Source organism: Rousettus aegyptiacus, unplaced genomic scaffold (assembly GCF_014176215.1).
Source record: "Rousettus aegyptiacus isolate mRouAeg1 unplaced genomic scaffold, mRouAeg1.p scaffold_m13_p_3, whole genome shotgun sequence".
Lineage (NCBI taxonomy): Eukaryota > Metazoa > Chordata > Mammalia > Chiroptera > Pteropodidae > Rousettus > Rousettus aegyptiacus.
In genome coordinates, this window is record NW_023416306.1 from 71303720 (window position 1) to 71323649 (window position 19930).

Here is a 19930-nt window from a genome sequence, read left to right on the forward strand (position 1 = left end):
TAAATATTTATTTAGGGTCCCTCTATATACAAAGTTATGTGACAGGAAACTTGCTAAAAAAAAAATAGAAGTAAAAAAAGGCAGATAGGAGATAAAAAAAATAGAAGGTAAAAAATTTTTTTCTAAATAAAAATAATATTGTATACAGTTTCTATTAAAATAATATTATATCTCAGATCAGAATAATATTTTAAGCCTGCTATGAAAGAGTAAGTTTACTATCAGTGGATAATGAGAGACTTGCTAAAAATGAATGAAATTTTAACATGAAAGTGGGATACTTCCCAATAAAAGCTGAAGTGGAGGATATCAAATTGAACTTATTTAGAACTATCTGTGAAAAACTTTATCTGCTACTTACTCTGACAACAATAGAGCTCTATGTAATGAAAACAAGACGGTAAAGATATACTGAAATGCTTGCCTTATAACAACAATTTCTCTTTTTTCGGCCACTACTGCAGGTGCAAGGCTCAGAAGATTGAAGTATCAAAGTCACATCTTCTGTTTCTAATACTGTTTGATAGACAGCTTTCTGAAAATCTGTCAGAGAACAATACACTATCTGCCAAGAAAAATACAGGTAATTACTAGTATCATTTTTTATAGCATTAATAATCACAATGCACATAAGAGTTCATAGACTGTAATAGAGAAAACTACTCATAAACTTATTTATTTTTCTTCTAAGTACATCATTATGACAATGCCTCCCATTGCTCCTATATTCTTTGCCAGCACCCTATCCAAAACTAAAAAAAATTATAACTTTATTTTCAAATAAATGTTTGTTTTTAATTGAGAAGAATCATAATGTGAAAAAGTTATGTAATTTCCTTATATAGTTCTCAAAACTTGTGTCTTTTCAGTGTTCCATATTTTTAGTCTATCATGCAAATAAATGATTAAATTTTAAGTCAAATAAAAAAAAAATAGGGATTCTAGGAAACATGGCAGAGTGAGAGACATCCTCAGATCTCTCCCCTTGAAACAATAATAAGCTGAACATTTAAAATTCAACAAAAAACACCTAAACTGCACACCAGCATTTCTGAGCATGGAATCTGCGTATAAGAGCTACCATAGGTCAGAACCCTGGGTGTCAGGCGGTGGACTGGGAGAAATAAAGAAGCTGCCTCTCCCAGCTGCCAGAGCTCCCTGTAGGAGGAGGCGTAAGGGAGAAGGTACAGGGACTTCCCTGAACAGCCCTGCCTGGGAGTGCTGTGAGTTCCAGGAAGCTGGCAGCAGGACCAAGTCATCAGGGCAGAAAGCAGAGAAGTGGGATGGGACTGCAAAGAAACAACAGTTGATTTTTACCAGTTGCAAAACTGAAGCTGAGCCACAGATCCCAACTCCTAACCCAGAGGGCCCCTACCCCATACCCTCCAAGATGGAGTACCGTGGAGCCCCAGGGGAATCTGAGCAAATGTTATTGAGACTGTCGCTGATACTGACAAGGACTGAAACTGAGGGCAGCAAGCATGATTAAATATCTACAAGAAAATAAAAAAGACATTATTTAGCCTTTATATATAGCAGGAATCCAAGAGGCTTAGACGCCACCTACTGGACACCAAAAAAAAAAAAAAAAAGCACCTTCCTTGCAACAAGCTAAAGAGAGACCTTTATATAATAAATCTTCTTTTTGGATAAACAACAGAATACACTTCCATTAATTCCCAAGAGGAGAAATAGTCCATTAGAAACCATGAACAATCAAGGTCACAAGTCATCTCAGGAAGAAAGAGAAAAATGACAGAGAATTAGGGATGGCACTTCTGAAAAAAAAAAAAAAGCGAGTTCCAAAATGAATCATATCAACAATTTCAGGAATTGAAAAAATGACTAGATGAGCACAGTAAGGTGACTGAACCCCTGAAAAATAACAGAATAGATCATCCGGAGATTAAACACACACACACACACACACACACTGCAAAAGTTGAAAAATAAAATAGCAAGCTTGGGAAATAGAGTCAACCAAATGGAGGAAGGAATCAGTGATATCTAAAAATAAATCAGAAGGAAGAAGAGGAAAACTGGAGAATGAAAAATAATGAAAGAGAAATACAATAACTAGCTGATACCATCAGGAGAGGAAACATAAGAATAATGGGCATTATTGAAGGCGAGAAAAAGGAAGAAGGATTAGAAAACATTTTCAGACAAAAGTGGATGAGAATTTCCCAAATCTAAGGAATGAGCTGGAGCTTGGAATTCAAGAAGTCAACAGAACACTCAATTATCTCAACCCAAAAAGGTCTTCACCAAGACACATTGTATTAAAGTTATCAGAAATCAACATCAAAGACCGAATTCTCAGGGCAGCCAGGGAGAAGAAAATGGTAACTTATAAAGGAAGACTCATTAGATTATCCTTGGACTTCTCAGCACAAACCTTACAAGCCAGAAAAGAATGAAATCAAATATTTAAACTATTAAGTGAAAGGAACTACCAGCCTAGAATAATGTATCCAGCTAAGCTCTCCTTTAGATATGATATAGAAATTAAGACCTTTCCAGACACAAAAATTGAGGGAATTCTCCACTATAAGGCCTGCATTCCAGGAAATAGTGAAAGGGGTCAGTTTACCTGAAGTAAAATGACAAAAAAAAGAAAATACATAATTGGGAGTAAAGTGACTATTAAGCAAATAGAAGCACAGGAGTGCAATCCTAACAAGAACAGGGCATTATAAGCTTAAACAATAAGAAGAGAATTGGTATAGCAAGATAGCAATGAACGTTCAGCATACATAGGGACAAATTCAGATAACAATGACTGAAGGGGGGGTGGTTCAAAGATCCAAATTTGCAAAGGGGAATGGAGAAAAAGCACGCACAGAAGAAAATGGATGACTGTATATATATAATTATCTTTTTCATATTCATAATGATAACCACACACCAAAGATTTAGAACTGAAGTATATAACATAAAACAAGAAGAACCAGAGCAAAAACCCACAAAAGCCAACCAAAATAAAGAAAACTGAAACACGAGGACAAGGAAGCAATGAAAACACTAAGCTAACAGAAAGTAAAAGATAAAATGGCTGTAAGAAGAGCTCATATTTCAATAATCACCCCAAATGTAAATGGGCTGAACTTACCAATAAAAAGACACAGAGTTGCAGAATGGATAAAAAACAAAACCCAACCATATGCTGCCTTTAGGAGACACATCTCAGCTCCAAAGACAAATATAGACACAAAGTGAAAGGTTAGAAAATGATATTTCAAGTGAATGGCATTCAGAGAAAAGTGGGAGTACTGGTACTAATAGCAAGCAAAATAGACTTCAAAATAAAAAAGGGAAAGAAAGATACTGAGGGACACTTCATAATGATAAAGGGAATCATGTACCAAGAAGATATAACATGTTCCCAATCAGGGAGCCCTGAAATATGTAGAGCAATTACTAACAGAACTAAAGGGAGAAAAAGATCAAAACACTATTATAGTAGGGGACCTAAATATCCCACTGTCGGATATGGACAGATCATCCAAACAGAAAATCAATAAGGAAATAACATCCTTATATGACACATTAGACCAACTGGACATAACTGACATTTACAGAGCCTTCCATTCCAAAACAGTTGATTATACATTCTTATCTATTGTACATGGAACATTCTCAAGAATTGACCACATACTGGGACACAGGAAGCCTCAACAAATATAAGAGGGTTAAAATCATACCGACAATATTCTATGATCATAATGCTTTGAAACTAGAGATCAACTGCAAAAAGAAAGAAGGAAGAACCATAAATACATAGAGATTAAACAACATGCTACTGAAGAATAACTGGGTCAGAGAAGAAATAAAAAGATAGATTAAGAGATACATAGAAACAAATGATAATGATAGTACAACATATCAAAACTTTTGGGACATGGCAAAAGTGGTCATAAAAGGAAAGTTCATATCAATACAGGCCTAACTCCAAAAACAAGAATGAGCCCAAATAAACAATCTAACACTTCATCTTAAAAAAACTAGAAAAGGAAGAACAAATGAGGCCTATAGTCAGCAGAACAAAAGAAATCATCAAAATTAGAGCAGAAATAAATATAATTGAAAACAAAAAACAAACAAACAAACAAAAAACCAACAGAAAAAATAAATGCAACAAAGAGCTGGTTCTCTGAGAAGGTTAATAAAATTGACAAACTCCTGGCTAGACTCACTAAAGGAAAAAGACGACACAAATAAACAAAATCAGGGATGAAAGAGGGGAAATTACAACTCACACCACAGAAATACAAAGGATCATGCAAGAATACTATGAAAAAGTATAAGACACCAAATTTAATAACCTAGAAGAAATGGACCAGTATTTAGAAAAATACAACCTTCCTACACTGAAGCAAGAAGAACTGGAAAATCTAAATAGACTGATCTGCAGTACAGAAATTAAAAAATATTCAAAAACCTATCAAAAAGTAAAAGTCTAGGACCAGATGGCTTCACCAGTGAATTCTACCAAACATTCAAAGAAGATTGAATACCTAGTCTCCTGAAACTCTTCCAAAAAATTGAGAGGATGCAATGCTTCCCAACTCATTTTTTGAGGCCAATATTACGCCGATACCAAAACCTGTTAAAGATAACACACAAAAAAGAAGAAAACTACATTCTAATATCTATCACAAACACAGATGCAAAAATCCTAAATAAGATACTAGTGAACCGAATATAGCAACATATTGAAAAGATTATACACCACAATCAAGTGGGCTTCATACCAGGGGCACAGGGATGGTCCAACATATGTAAATCGATCAATGTGATATACCACATAAACAAATTAGAAAATAAGAATTATATGATCATATCAATAGACGCAGAAAAGCCTTCGACAACATACAGCATCCGTTTATAATCGAAACAAAAAAAATGGTATAGAAGGGAAAGTACCTAAACATAATAAAGGCCATATATGACAAACCTTCAGCCAACATTATACTTAATGGTGAAAAACTAAAAACCTTCCCTCTAAGATCAGGAACAAGGCAAGGCTGTCCCCTGTCACTACTCTTATTCAATATAACATTGGAGGTCCTACCGAGTGCAATTAGACAAGAGAAAGATATAAAAGGCATCCAAATAGGAAACGAAGAAGTCAAACTGTCACTATTTGTGGATGACATGATTTTCTATATAGAAAACCCTAAAGACTCCACAAGAACACTACTAGAAACAATAAGCAAATAAAATCTCTGGATATAAAATCAACGTCCAAAAATCCATAGCATTCCTTTACTCGAATAATGAAGCGTCAGAAAAAGAAGTATAAAAAATAATTCCTTTTGCAATTGTAACAAAAAGAATAAATACCTGGGAATAAATCTAACGAAACATGTGAAGGACCTATATAATGAAAACTATAAAACCCTATTAAAAGAAATTGAAGAAGATACTAAGGAATGGAAAGATATTCCATGTTCTTAGGTTGGAAGAATCAACATAAACATACAATGGAGAAAGGAAAGCCTCTTCAATAAATGGTGCTGGGAAAACTGGAAGGCCAACTGCAAAAGACTGAGACTAGACTATTGTCTATCACCACACACCAAAACTACCTCAAAATGGATTAACGACCTGAATATAAGAAGACCTGAAACAATGAAATGCATATAAGAAAACATAAGAACTAAACTCAAAGACCTTGGACTTAAAGAGGATTTCATGAATTTGACCTCAAAAGCAAGGGAAGTAAAAGCTAAAATAAATGAATGGGACTACATCAAACTAAAAGGTTTCTGCTCAGCTAAAGAAATTGTCAACAAGAATTTGTAAAGAGACAGCCATCCGAATGGGAAAATATATTTGCAAGCAACACCTCCGATAAGGGCCTAATATCCAAAATATACAAAGAACTCATACGACTCAGTAACAACAAAAAAACAAACAATCCAATCAAAACATGGGCAGAGGACCTGAACAGACACTTCTCCCTAGAGGACATACAAATAACCAACAACTATATGAAAAGATGCTCAACATCACTAGCAATTAGGGAAATGCAAATCAAAACCACAATGAGATACCATCTCACACCTGTTAGAATAGCTATTATCAACAAGACAAGTAATAACAAATGTTGGAGAGGATGCAGAGAAAAAGGAACCCTTATATGCTTCTGGTGGAAATGAAAATTGCTACAGTCACTATGAAAAATAGTATGGAGATTCCTCAAAAAACTAAGAATTGATCTACCATATGATCTAGTAATCCTTCTACTGGGTATTTACCCCAAAGACTTGAAAACCCATATCCAAAAAGATATTTGCACACTGATGTTCATAGCAGCATTATTCATAGGACATGGAAGGAACTGAAGTGTCCTATGACAGATGATTGGCTAAACAAGCAGTGGTACATATATACAATGGAATATTACTCAGCCATAAGAAGAGATGAAATACTGCCATTTGCAACAACATGGATGCATCTCGAAATAATCATACTAAGCGAAATGAGCCAGACAGAAAAGTTGAAAATCACATGATATCATTTATATGTGGAATATAAACCTAAAAGCAACAAATGAACAGGAGAAACAAACGGAGACTCATGGACATGGACTATTGACTCGTGGTTACCAGAGGGTAAGGGATAGAGGAGGAGGGAGCAGGTAGACAGGGTAAAGGTGATCAAATATAAAGGGATAGGGGGAGGGTGAAGTGGGTAAAGGGGATCAAATATATAGAAGCTGAGGAAACTGGACTTTGGGTGGTAAACACAATAGAATATACAGATGTCAAGTTATAAGGTACACCTGAAAATTATATAATTGTATTAACCAATGTTACCCCGATAAACTTAATTTAAAAAAAAACTAGATAAGAAAAACAGAAGATTTTAGAATGATGATATGACTTGTAATTACTGAATTTCTTTTATATAGACTTCCCTGTATTTGTTTGGATACACAAATATCAAAAACTTCATATTACAGAAAACAAGATAAAGTATTTGTATTTAATATCTTTCTATAAATTCCTAAGTTCAGTAATGATAAGATTTAAATACATATAAAAGAAACTATAAATTGCTATTTTGTACGCTAATTAAAAAAGATAAGAAAATATGACAAAATAATGCCATAAGTTATGGGGGATACAATTTACATTTCCAGTAGCTCTGGAAATTGGTAAAACTGTTCTAGTTATAGCTGGATATAAATAGGGTCAAAAAACTAAATATACTCATAACAGGACTTTGAGGACTGTGAATGACAGGGAACAGCTATTTATTCTATTTATAAATATTTATGTGTATATCGCTACAACTGAATATTACTGCCCCCAAAAAGGGACAAATTTGTGCATCCAAACAAATACAGGGAAGTCTATATAAAACAATGCTGGATTAAAAAAAAACTAATAATGAAGCAATGAACATGTGAGTTCAGATATCTCTATGAGAATAATTTTATTTCCTTTGGATATATACTCAGAAGTGGGATTGCTAGACCATATGATAGTTCTATTTTAAATTTTTTGAGGAATTGCCAAACTGCTTTCCATAGTAGCTCTATTAACTTACATTCCCAACTATACACAAAAGTTTACTTTTCTTCACACCATCACCAACACTTGTTATCTCTTGTCTTTTTGACAACTGCCATTCTAACAAGTGAGAGGTCATACCTCCTTGTAGTTCTGATTTGCATTTCTCTGATAATTAGTGATATTGAACATTCTGTCATGTGCCTGTCATCTGTATGTCTTCTTTAGAAAAATGTCTTTTTATATCCTCTGCCGATTCTTTAATCAGATCATTATTATTATTATTATTATTGCTATTGAGTTGCATACATCCTTTATATACTTTGAATATAAATGCACAGGAAAAAAATGCTATTGGAATTTTGATAGGGATTGTATCGAATCCACAGATGGCTTTGGACAGATGAACAATTTAACAATATTAATTCTTCCAACCCATGAACATGGGATATCTTTGCATTTATTTGTGTCAACTTCTTTCATTAATGTCTTATACTTTTCAGTGTTTAGGTCTTTTACCTCCTTGGTTAAATTTATTTTATTGTTGCGTTGGTGTTACTAAAACATGTAGTAATATTTACTGAACACTTTTTAAATGTCACACTTTTCAAAGCAATCATGTGAGGCAGACACTGTTATCATCATTCCCATGTAACAGACAAAGAAGTCAAGGTTTGAGAAACTTAGTGAATTGCAAGTTCTGGGAAAACTCATTAGTTGAGGAGCCAGGATTCAAACTGTGGTATTTGATTTTAGAGTCCAAGCTCTAAACTTCTATTGTAACTCTCTTTTCCTATTTTTATGATTTGTTTTCTTACTAGGTAGTCAACTAAATAAATTACAATAAATTGCAAAAACATTTTTTAAAAGTGGGGGGGATTCATGAAGTTTTCCAATTAAATAATTCCTTTAGATCAAAAAGTCAAATGTTATATCAACTCGTATATCAGTATCATATTTTCCTTTCAAATCAATCTTTTTAAAGTAATAATCAAAAGGCTATCCTAAGACTAGAGGATATTTGATAGAATCACCCTTATTTGGGTCAACATTAGTTAGATTTAGTTCAAAGTAATTTATAGAACCTTTATTTCGTTGTTTGAGCTAGAAAAACCAGGAGACTGGAAACTAAAGAAGAGAACCACTATGTTAAAAAAAAAAAAATCCTTTTAAGGTCAACTCCTCAAATTTCCTTAAACAATTAACAGAATTTCATTGTAATTTTCCTACAAAGTTATAAAAGTAAGTTAATTATATCACTGCAAATACCATTCTACAAGAAACAAATCTATAATAATAAAAAGCTTTTAATCACACTGAGCCTATAGCTAGAATTAAAGTACCAAAGAATACACTGAGTTGTAAATGGCACAGTGTAGGAAGGACAAAATGTGAACAGAAAACACATCAGGAAGAGGTCTTCTTTCTTCATGGAAAAAAAAATTATATCAAAGGTCTTTTTGTTCTAAAATAAGAGAAATGAGTTTAACTTTACTAACCTATCAGCTGACAGGTTAGTAAAGTTAATACTAACCTCAATTAATGTTTTCTGAAGTTCTGCATATAATTTTTTTTAACACTGAGTAAAAGACAAAAAATAAACTGTATTCATAAAATACCACGGGGATACATTTCCTATCAAAAATAATTTCTTTCAGGGAAAAAAAGAAAAGACAAAAAGAAATTACTGCGATTCTTACTCGGTCTTCCTTCTTAGGCAACTGATCCTTGATTAGTGTCTTGGTACGCCTGAGAAACCATCCAGACATCTTCTTTGCAAGCTTTTGCATAGCTTTTCGGCCAGTAGCTAGTTCTCTTTTTGTTGCTGTGTGTCTCTGACCATGTTCTACTGGGTCAGAAAACTGCTTCTTGAAGTGGTTCCTGCTACCTAAAAGTCCTGGCACAGCCCTTCATAAAGGCAATAAAAAGAAGTTAGGGCTTTATTAAATTATCTAAAAGAAAAAGCATTGGCTTTCTTTTTTTTTTTTTTTTTTGCTTCTGAGAAATACACTGTTGCTTCTTTGTTAATGACAATAACAAAAAGCAAGTAAATAGAACATTCTTTATGACAGTTCCAGTAAAAAATTATGAAATGATGACAGAATTGGTAAAATAGTTCAGATATTTACTTCATGGACCAAGAGTAATACATATAAAGATAGATTTTCATGGGACTTTCTATTTTGTATACTATGTTTGAGATCGAACACTTCTGTTAACAGACAAAAAAAATGTGTTTTTCCCCCCAGAAACTAATAATTAGCAAACAAGATAACATTAAATTAAAGATATGCAAAATAATTTTCAAAAAAATAAAAAGTGTTTTCACTCACCAGTCCATAACACACCACAGTTCTTTCATGTTATTCTGAAGAATGGTTCCAGTGAGGCCAATGCGAACATTACATTTTAAAGCTTTCATAACTTCTGTTACTCTAGCCTTTGGATTCTTGATTCTATGAGCTTCATCCACAATGACAGCTGACCATTCCAAACTATTAAGTGAGAAAAAAGAAGAAGTTGAGAAAACTTCCTTTTCTTAGCCTATATAATTTTTAGAAAGCAGCTTTCTCTACCAAAGTTTTAGAGTTTTTTCTCTCTTTACTCTTCGATGATTCCATAGGATTCTCACCTAGTTAGTTAAATGATTGCATTTGGACAACCCATGGAAAGAAAATGTGTATAGAGACATAAGGGTATATAGAGAGATTCTGTTTAATGATAGTGGAATAAAAATAAACTCATTTAAACATAAACTAATGACAAAAAAATTTTTAAAGTAATAAGCCATTGAAATAAATATAAAATATATGAAGCAAAGCTTGCAATGTTAAATCTGAATGAAAAAAAATCAATATGAACTCATGATTTTAAAAGAAGATTTATATAGCTGGCTGCTAAAAAGGTTTAGATTGATTGTTACCCCAGTAGTAATAAGCACCCACAGCAGGCAACCCACTAAAATGAACCAGAGCCCTAAGGAGAAATAGTTGATTTCAGGTGTGCCACAGGGAAAATACTGAAGAAACAGAAAGCACAGATGTATCCAAAGATAAATAGAGGCAGTCCAAAGGACAGAGGATCTAGGCTAATCGGAAAATTTGAGCATCACCAAGAGTGACTATAACTGAGTATAAAACATTTAACAAATAAAAACCTAGGGAATAGTTCTAAGAAAGAAAATAAATTTAGACCCTCACCTCTGAGGAGAACCAAAATATGTCTTTGGGATATTGACTTTCAGCTGGTTATTAAGAAACAAAAGACTCAGAAAGAACGTCTGACCCTCCCACTTCCTGCCTAAAGGAATTCAGATTTTTAAAAAAGCTTCAGGAAGAGAACCTTAGCATATTCATCTTAGTATAATTGCCTTTGCACATACAATCAAGTGTGGTAGACAGGGAGAATCCACATAAAACTCTGTTCTCTAAATTCTCTTGTGTCCCACTGTTTCTGGGTCACTCAGCAAGAATTTGTTTACCATGTTTGCTCTTTTTCATCTATCTGTAAATTGCCTACTTTCCATTTGAAATCCCAGATCCCTGCCCCTTTCCTCCTTTGTCCAAAGTGGCATTGAAACTTCAACTGTCCAATGAGTCTTCAGGTCTCATATCTTCTTATAACACCCTTGAATGTACATTCATAACAAATTTTGGACATTTTCTCCATACGCTGTCTCACGTCAATTTGATTATTAGCCCAGCTAGAAAAACTTAGAAAGTGGGAGTAAAGGTATTTTTTGTGCCCTCACACCTCACAAAAATTAACTCAAAATAGATGACAGAACTAAACATAAGAGCTAAAACTATTAAACTTCTAAAAACATAGGAAAAAATCTTGTGACTCGGAGCTGGGCATACATTTCTTAGAAATGACACCAAAAGCAAAGTTAGTGAAAAAAATTTTGATAAGTTGGACTAGATTAAAGCTAAAAACTTGCTCTTCCAAAGGCACAGTTAAGAAAATGCAAAGACATGCTACAGCCTGGGAGAAAATATATGCAAATCTTAATCTGGTAAAAACTTGCATATGGAATATTTGAAAAACTATTCTAACTCAATACAAACTTAAACAATCCAATTTAAAAGCTGGATAAAATATTTTAATAGGCATTTTACCAATGAAGATATACAAATGGCAAATAAGCACATGTAAAGGTTCTTAACATTATTAGTCATTAGTCATTGGAGAAATGCAAATAAAACCACAAGATACCACTATAAATCCATTTGAATGACTATAATCAAAAAAGATTGACAATATCAAGTGTTGACAGGATGTAGGGAAACTGGAACAGTTTCCCTACATACATACAATATGTATATGTATTTTTTGCCCCTTTACATTCACAACACTCACATAATTAAAATCATTTGTGAAAATCACTGACTTAGTCTTGAGGCACCATATGCATTAAAGGTTGTACATGAGATTCAGGACAAGTCTTATTCATTAACAGGCACTGTTTGGAGAGAAATTGTGGGAAATCTGATGTAGGTTTTTTCCTTAGAAAATAAGTTAATTATTCTAGACTATATCCATAATTCTGAAAGGAAATTAAATCATACGAGAGAATATCAAGAGCTTTTCAAAAATCACAATATAAAGGGATAAACAGAATTGATGTAAGCAGAATATTAACGCGATTATTTCCACTATTGCCATTACCTGTTAAGGTCATCCAGACATAAGCGCAGTGTTTCATAAGTTGTTAGAGCAATTTCACATTTCCTCTGCTTTACACGAATCAGTTCATTGTCTTTTCTGTTACCATGTAAAATAGTGACTCTGAAATATCCCCAGGTGTCCAATTCATCTCTCCAGTTGTAGAGGACAGAAAGAGGAGCAACTATTAAGAACATCTAAAAGAAGAAGAAAAAAAATTCTGATATATTCTTTAAAAATCAAAAAGAACCCTGAAGTAAAATCCAGAATATCAACAACTTTTTTTTTAATTTTTGGCTCTGAAGTTAACAACAATAAATTAAAGGAGAAACGCGATTTATCTGAAAATAGAAGACTATCGAAATATACTTTATTGTTTACTTAGCTTTTTATTAGGACAAAATACTTAACTTTGTCCAAAAAAAGCTATTTTTTTATTTCCCCTCCCTAAAAGGAGTTCAGAGACAAGAGAGAAATAATTGTTCAAAATGGAGAGAATAGTATAAGGATCCCTATAACAACTTCAAGGGTCAAGTGGGTAATATAAATATGCAAAGCAGGCAGGTATTTTTCTTGAAATATATAGTCTTCTAGAGCTCTCTTTTCTTTTCATTTCCCTAGTTTATTTCTCCCCCCCCCCCCCCCCCCGCCCCGGGACTATCAGTTGAAGACGTGGAAAAGTCACTGGAAAAATCAAAGAAATTAGAAGAAAACCTCCGCCTCTCTTATCATTTCAGGCATACCCCGTTTTATTGCACTTCGCTTTACTTCATTTTCCAGATGTTGCTTTTTTACAAACTGAAGGCAAGACCCTCCACCAGCAATAAAATTATGACTTGCTTTATTGTGATACTCACTTTATTACAATGGTCTGGAACCAAACCCTTGATATCTCTGAGGTGTGCTTGTGTATCAATAACCTACCTATATTTATTTCTATATATTCTGCCCTCCCACAGTTACCATGAATGAATTGTCCTAGTCCTTATCTAAAGACAAATCCTGAACACATTCAGTAGCTCCTATCACTTCTTGACAGCCAAAAGACAATGCTAGAGAAATTGCCCATGATCTTCCCTACATGATTAACTTTTCCTTTTTAATCGATGACATTATTCCACAAGTAAACATGTTCTAACATTTCCCGGGCTTACAAAACAGTACCAAAAAACCTCTTTTTAACCCGTACATCTCTCTCTAGCTTTCCCTCGCGATTTAACTTCCTTTTTAACAATGATCCTCAACACTTATTGTTTCTACTGACTTTCCTCTTGTTCTCTCTTGAACTCATTAAGTGGGACTTTTGACAAAACCCTCCAGCAAGGCGGGCCTCGTCAGAATTACAAAATATCTGTTTAGTCTTCACATGACTGTTTTAGAGTTCCACTGACCTTTTCCGTACTACCCCTAAATCCTGCTGTCATCAATCATTTTAACTTTTGAATGTTTTTATTTATTGCTGTTCTCACTACTACTAAGCTATTATATTTAGTAGGGTTATACGTAAGTTTCTTTTCTAAAGTTTCATACTTGATAAAGATGAAATAATTAAATACACTAAAAAATTTCAGTTTAACAACAACAAAAAAATACACTACTCTAAATCCTTCTCTCTCTTCTGTGAAATATATCAGCTATGCCATTTGTCAGCTATAAGATGTCAAATCTGTGACTGGGAAAGAGAAAGAAGAAGAACAGAAGATTAACCTACTGAATGTAAGAGTTCCTTTTTCCCACTCTGTCACCAAGGTCAGAACCCCGGGTATTGGGCGGTGGACTGGGAGAAATAAAGAAACTCCTCTCATAGCCACCAGAGCTCCTGCAGGAGGAGCAGGAGGGGTGAGGGTGTGGGAACTTCCCTAAACAGCCCTGCCTGGGACTGCTGTGAGCAACCCACACTGGGTGAAAGGGCCCAATCATCAGGGCAGAAGGCAGAGAAGCAGAATGGGACCACAGAGAAACAACAGTTGATTTTACCAACCCGCTAAATAAAAAAGGCAAAGGGCACAAATAAACAAAATCAGGGATGAAAGAGGGGAAATTACAACTCACACCACAGAAATACAAAGGATCATGCAAGAATACTATGAAAAAGTATAAGACACTAAATTTAATAACCTAGAAGAAATGGACCAGTATTTAGAAAAACACAACGTTCCTACACTGAATCAAGATGAGCTGGAAAATCTAAATAGACTGATCAGAAGTATGGAAATTGAAACAATATTCAAAAACCTACCAAAAAGTAAAAGCCCAGGACCAGATGGCTTCACTAGTGAATTTTATCAAGCATTCAAAGAAGATTGAATACCTATTTTCCTCAAACTCTTCCAAAAAGTCAAAGAGGAAGCAATACTTCCCAACTCATTTTATGAGGCCAGTATTACTCTGATACCAATACCTGTTAAAGATAACACAAAAAAAGAAGACAACTACAGACCAATACCTCTCATGAACACAGATGCAAAAATCCTAAATAAGATACTAGTGAATTGAATATAGCAACTTATTAAAAAGATTATACACCACGATCAAATGGGATTAATCCCAGAGGCACAGAGATGGTTCGGCATACACAAATTGATTAATGTGATACACCGCATTAACAAATTTAAAAGTAAGAATCATATGATCATATCAATAGATACAGAAAAAGCCTTCGACAACATACAGCATCCATTTATAATCGAAACACTTCACAAAATCGGTATAGAAGGAAGTACCTTAACATAATAAAGGCCATATATGACAAACTTTCAGCCAACATTATACTTAATGGTGAAAAACTAAAAACCTTCCCTCTAAGATCAGGAACAAGGCAAGGCTGTCTGTCCCCTGTCACTACTCTTATTCAATATAACATTGGAGGTCCTAGTGAGTGCAATTAGACAAGAGAAAGATATAAAAGGCATCCAAATAGGAAACGAAGAAGTCAAACTGTCACCATTTGCGGATTACATGATTTTCTATATAGAAAACCCTAAAGACTCCACAAGAATACTACTAGAAACAATAAGCAAATAAAATCTCTGGATACAAAATCAACATTCACAAATCCAGAGCATCCCTATACTCTAATAACGAAGTGTAAGAAAAAAAGTTTAAAAAATAATTCCTTTTGTAACTGCAACAAAAAGAATAAAATACCTGGGAATAAATCTAATGAAACATGTGAAGGACCTATATAATGAAAACTATAAGATCCTATTAAAAGAAATCAAAGAAGATACAAAGAAATGGAAAGATATTCTGTGTTCTTGGATTGGAAGTATAAACATAGTTAAAATGACCATATTGCCTAAAGCATTAAACAAATTTAATGCAATCCCCATCAAAATCTCATTGGCATTTTTTAAAGAAATAAAAAAAAAATCATCATATTTGTATGAAAGCAAAAAAGACCCCGAACTGCCAAAGGCATCCTGAGAAAAAAGAACAAGGCTGGAGGCATCACTATGCTTGACTTCAAATTATACTACAAAGTGACAATAATCAAAACGGCATGGTATTAGCAGCAAAACAGACACACAGACACACAGACCAGTGGAACAGAATCGAGAGTACAGAAGTAAATCTATATTTATATGGGCAAATAATTTTCAACAAAAAAGCCAAAAACATCAAGTGGAGAAAGGAAAGCCTCTTCAATAAACGGTGCTGGGAAAACTGGAAAGCTACTGCAAAAGAATAAAACTAGACTGTTGTCTATCACCACACACCAAAATTAACTCAAAATGGACCTAAATTAAGGACCTAAATAAAAGATCTGAAACAATGAAATGCATATAAGAAAACATAAGAACTAAACTCAAAGACCTTGGACTTAAAGAGGATTTCTTGAATTTGACCTCAAAAGCAAGGGAAGTAAAAGCTAAAATAAATGAATGGGACTACATCAAACTAAAAAGTTTCTGCTCAACGAGGTAAAGAGACAACTATCCGAATGGGAAAATATATTTGCAAGCAACACCTCCGATAAGGGCCTAATATCCAAAATATACTAAGAACTCATATGACTCAATAACAACAAAAAAACAATGATCCAATCCAAAAATGGGCAGAGGACCTGAACAGATACTTCTCCCTAGAGGACATACAAATGGCCAAGAAATATATGAAAAGATGCTCAACATCTTAAGTAAATGCAAATCAAAACCACAATGAGATACCATCTCACACCTGTTAGAATAGCTATAATCAGCAGGACAAGTAATAAGTGTTGGAGAAGATGTGGAGAAATAGGAACACTTATACACTTCTGGTGGGAATGAAAATTGGTACAGTCATTATGGAAAACAGTATAGAGGTTCCTCAAAAAACTAAGAATTGATCTACCATATGATCCAGCAATTTCTCTTCTGGGTATTTAACCAAAGACTTGAAAACTCATATTCGAAAAGATATTTGCACACTGATGTTCATAGCAGCATTATTCACAGTGGCCAGAACATGGAAGTAACCAGAGTGTCCTGCGATTGATTGGCTAAAGAAGTTGTGGTACATATATATAATGGAATATTACTCAGCCATAAGAAGAAATGAAATACTGCCATTTGCAACAACATGAATGGACCTTGAAATAATCATACTAAGCAAAATAAGCCAGATAGAAAAAGTTGAAAATCACATGATATCATTTATATGTGGAATATAAACCTAAAAGCGACAAATGAACAGGACAAATGAACAGTGACTGATGGACGTGGACAATGGACTAGTGGTTACCAGAAGGGAGATGGGGCGAGGGAGGAGTGAGGAAATAAAAAATAAAATGTAAACAAAAAACCAAAAAGAATATACAGATGTCAAATTATAATGTATACCTGAAAACTATATAATCGTATTAACCAATGTTATCCCAATAACCAATTAAAAGAAGAAAGAATCTGGCACAATAATATTACCAAAACCTGACAAACATTCTATATCATAACAGAAAATTATAGGATTATAGCAATTATATCAATGGATAGCAAATCAATAAATATCAAATCTTGCAATTAAACACTGAAAAGTAAATAAGATATAAAATGGTAATGACTAGTAAAATTATAATTATTTGCAGAAAACATAAATAAACCAACTAAATGAACAATAAATAAATCATTGTGAATAGTAAAAAAATAAAGAAGTATAGTTTTAATAAGCACAAAAATATAACTAGTTAGTAAACAAAATTTTAAAAATTCCATTTGTAACCAGAAAAACAGAATATCTGGTTAATTTATAAGAAACAAAGAAACTCTGAGGGGCACAAAATAACTCTTGAATATGCAATAGCTATACTGTAAAGATATTCATTCTCCCTATATAAACCTATAAATTTAATGTAATACCAACTAAAACATCAACAGAGTTTTAAAGGAAAGTTGGAAAAATCTGAGGAGAAACTAGTCCTACAAAATGTTAAAATACATTTGAAAGCTAAAATAGTTAAAACTGCTTAACACTGGAAGAGAAATGAAAAATAAATCAATAGGACAGAAAAATATGTCTAGCAGTAGACCCAAATATATAAATGAATTTAATTTTGCCCAAAAATGACCCTTCAAATCACTGTGAAAAACAGCAATTATTCAATAAATGAAGTTAAGGTAAATAGCTAACAACCTCGGGAAAAAATAAACTGGGTTATTAGATCAGTCTTTATAGCAAAATTAATTCTAGCTGAGAGAAATATATAAACATATAAAATAAATCATACTCATTATAAAAGAATCATGGGTGAACATTTTTACAATCTCAGAGCACAAAATACTTTTTTCTAGGCAGATATAAATCCCTAAAGCTAAGATAAATATATTTAACTACCTAAAAATTTTAAATATACGATAAACAAGTCAAAAGCTGACTCTGAAAAGTGGTGAAGAAAATATTTGCAAAACATATTCTAGATAAAAAATCAGTCTCTAGAATATATATATATATATATGTGTGTGTGTGTGTGTATATGTATGTATGTGTATATATATATATATATATGCCTAAGGACTGGTAATCGAGGAATATAATTAAAAACTAGAACTTGATTACTTGATTTAAAAATGGGCAAAGCCATTAAAAATGTCTTTTAAGTATCTGAAAGATATTCAGCCTTATTTATAATTTAAAAAGTGCAAATCAAAGCAAGATACACTTTTTCTAAACTCTCAGACTGATATAAATTTGTGTGTTTACATCTAAAGTAGATGAAAATATGGGAAACAGAAACTCTTATACAATACTGGTGGGAATATATATTGGCACAAGCTCTTGAAAGGGCAATTTTACTTCAGCTATCAAAATGTAATATGTACCTACCAATAATTTCAGTACCACATACTGTATAATTCTAGTACCAAGAATTTATCCTACAGTTATAATGGCAAAAGTTTCAAAGATAAATGCATAAAGATGTTCACATTAGTGTCATCTGCCAGATAATCCTCTCAGTACAAATCAGGAACCAAAGAAATAGTGTATAGTAAATAAAATAATAGAAAATATTTTGGTTCAATCATCATTCAAACTGCTTCTGATGCTAGTATTGCAATTGCTAAACCTCTGCATTAATACTAATTATGAATTTTACCTATAATCTCTAAAGTTTTATCACATAAGGTAATGTTTTAAAATGAATTTACTATGATTCATTTTCATGAAAAGTGGATTCCAATCTTGGCCTAAATCCAAAGAATCATTCCAAAAATTAACATTGGAAATTCATAGCTTGCATCTTTTCCTCTAGGAATTTATTCCTGGCACAAAACACTCATTCTTAGATGATTTATTCACACATGAAAAGTTTAAAAATGTATATGAGATGTATCATATCACACACACACATACCTCAAACCTACTACTTACTCCTTAATTTGTAACATTCAACTCATTAAAAGGATGTCTTCAAGGATTTCCAACATTAATTTTATAGAATTCCATTGTAATTATGGCATTAGCATAATAAACATAAAGGAATTTATTTCTTCTCTAGCTATTTCATAAATTGTTTTTTAAAAAGGCACAAAGTTTTAAATGGACCTATGTAAATTTTCAAGAATTTCACCACACAAAATTATAATTTTTGTTTTGATTTACTTCTGGGGTAGAATGTTACTGGTAATCCCATTAAAAACTTTCTTTATGGAACAGTTCGAATCTTAACTATTTTTTTTTATTTGTCGATGCCAATGAAACAAAATAACAAAAATAAAAATAAATCAATGATAGTGGTAAAATGCCTGGAAGGGCGCTACCATAAGGTCAGAACAGTGTGAGAGCAGATGAGAAGTGACATACTTGAAGAACTGAGGATTCCATCCAATATCTTTGTAAGGGAACTTTTTTTTTTTTTTTTAATAAAAGAGTAAGTTTTCCTAGAGGGCACCTAAAATTGAGAACAACAAACAAAACAATAACAACAGAGCTGAGGCAGTTGAAAGGACTAGATAATAAAAAAGAATGGCACTGTAAATACAAATGAACTAAATTCTCTAATTGAAAGACAGAGTGGCTGAACAGATTGGAAAAAAAAAAAAAGAAACAAGACCCAACTATATGCTACCTACTTGAGACTCACTTCATGTTTAAGGACACACAGACTGAAAGTGAAGGGATGGAAAAGATATTTCATGCAAATGGATATCAAAAGAAAGCAAAGTTAGCTACATTTATATCAGGAAAAAAAAAAGATTTTAAACCGAATGCTATAACAAAAGACAAGGTCATTAGTAAATTATATAATTGAGGATATAAAAATTATA

At 33.0% G+C, this 19930-nt stretch overlaps 1 protein-coding gene across 4 annotated transcripts in view; it reads right to left on the reverse strand.

Annotated features, from left to right (window-relative positions):
• ERCC6L2 (ERCC excision repair 6 like 2) overlaps positions 1 to 19930 on the reverse strand; it is a 148745-nt gene that overhangs the window by 68888 nt on the left and 59927 nt on the right. For all 4 annotated transcript variants that reach the window (XM_016159471.2, XM_016159470.2, XM_016159472.2 and 1 more), the window contains 4 exons: positions 12192 to 12385; positions 9857 to 10018; positions 9224 to 9431; positions 425 to 565 (listed from right to left, as the gene is read on the reverse strand). In XM_016159471.2, coding sequence (XP_016014957.2) covers positions 425 to 565; positions 9224 to 9431; positions 9857 to 10018; positions 12192 to 12385 — 705 coding nt within the window. The remainder of the gene's footprint in view (positions 1 to 424; positions 566 to 9223; positions 9432 to 9856; positions 10019 to 12191; positions 12386 to 19930) is intronic.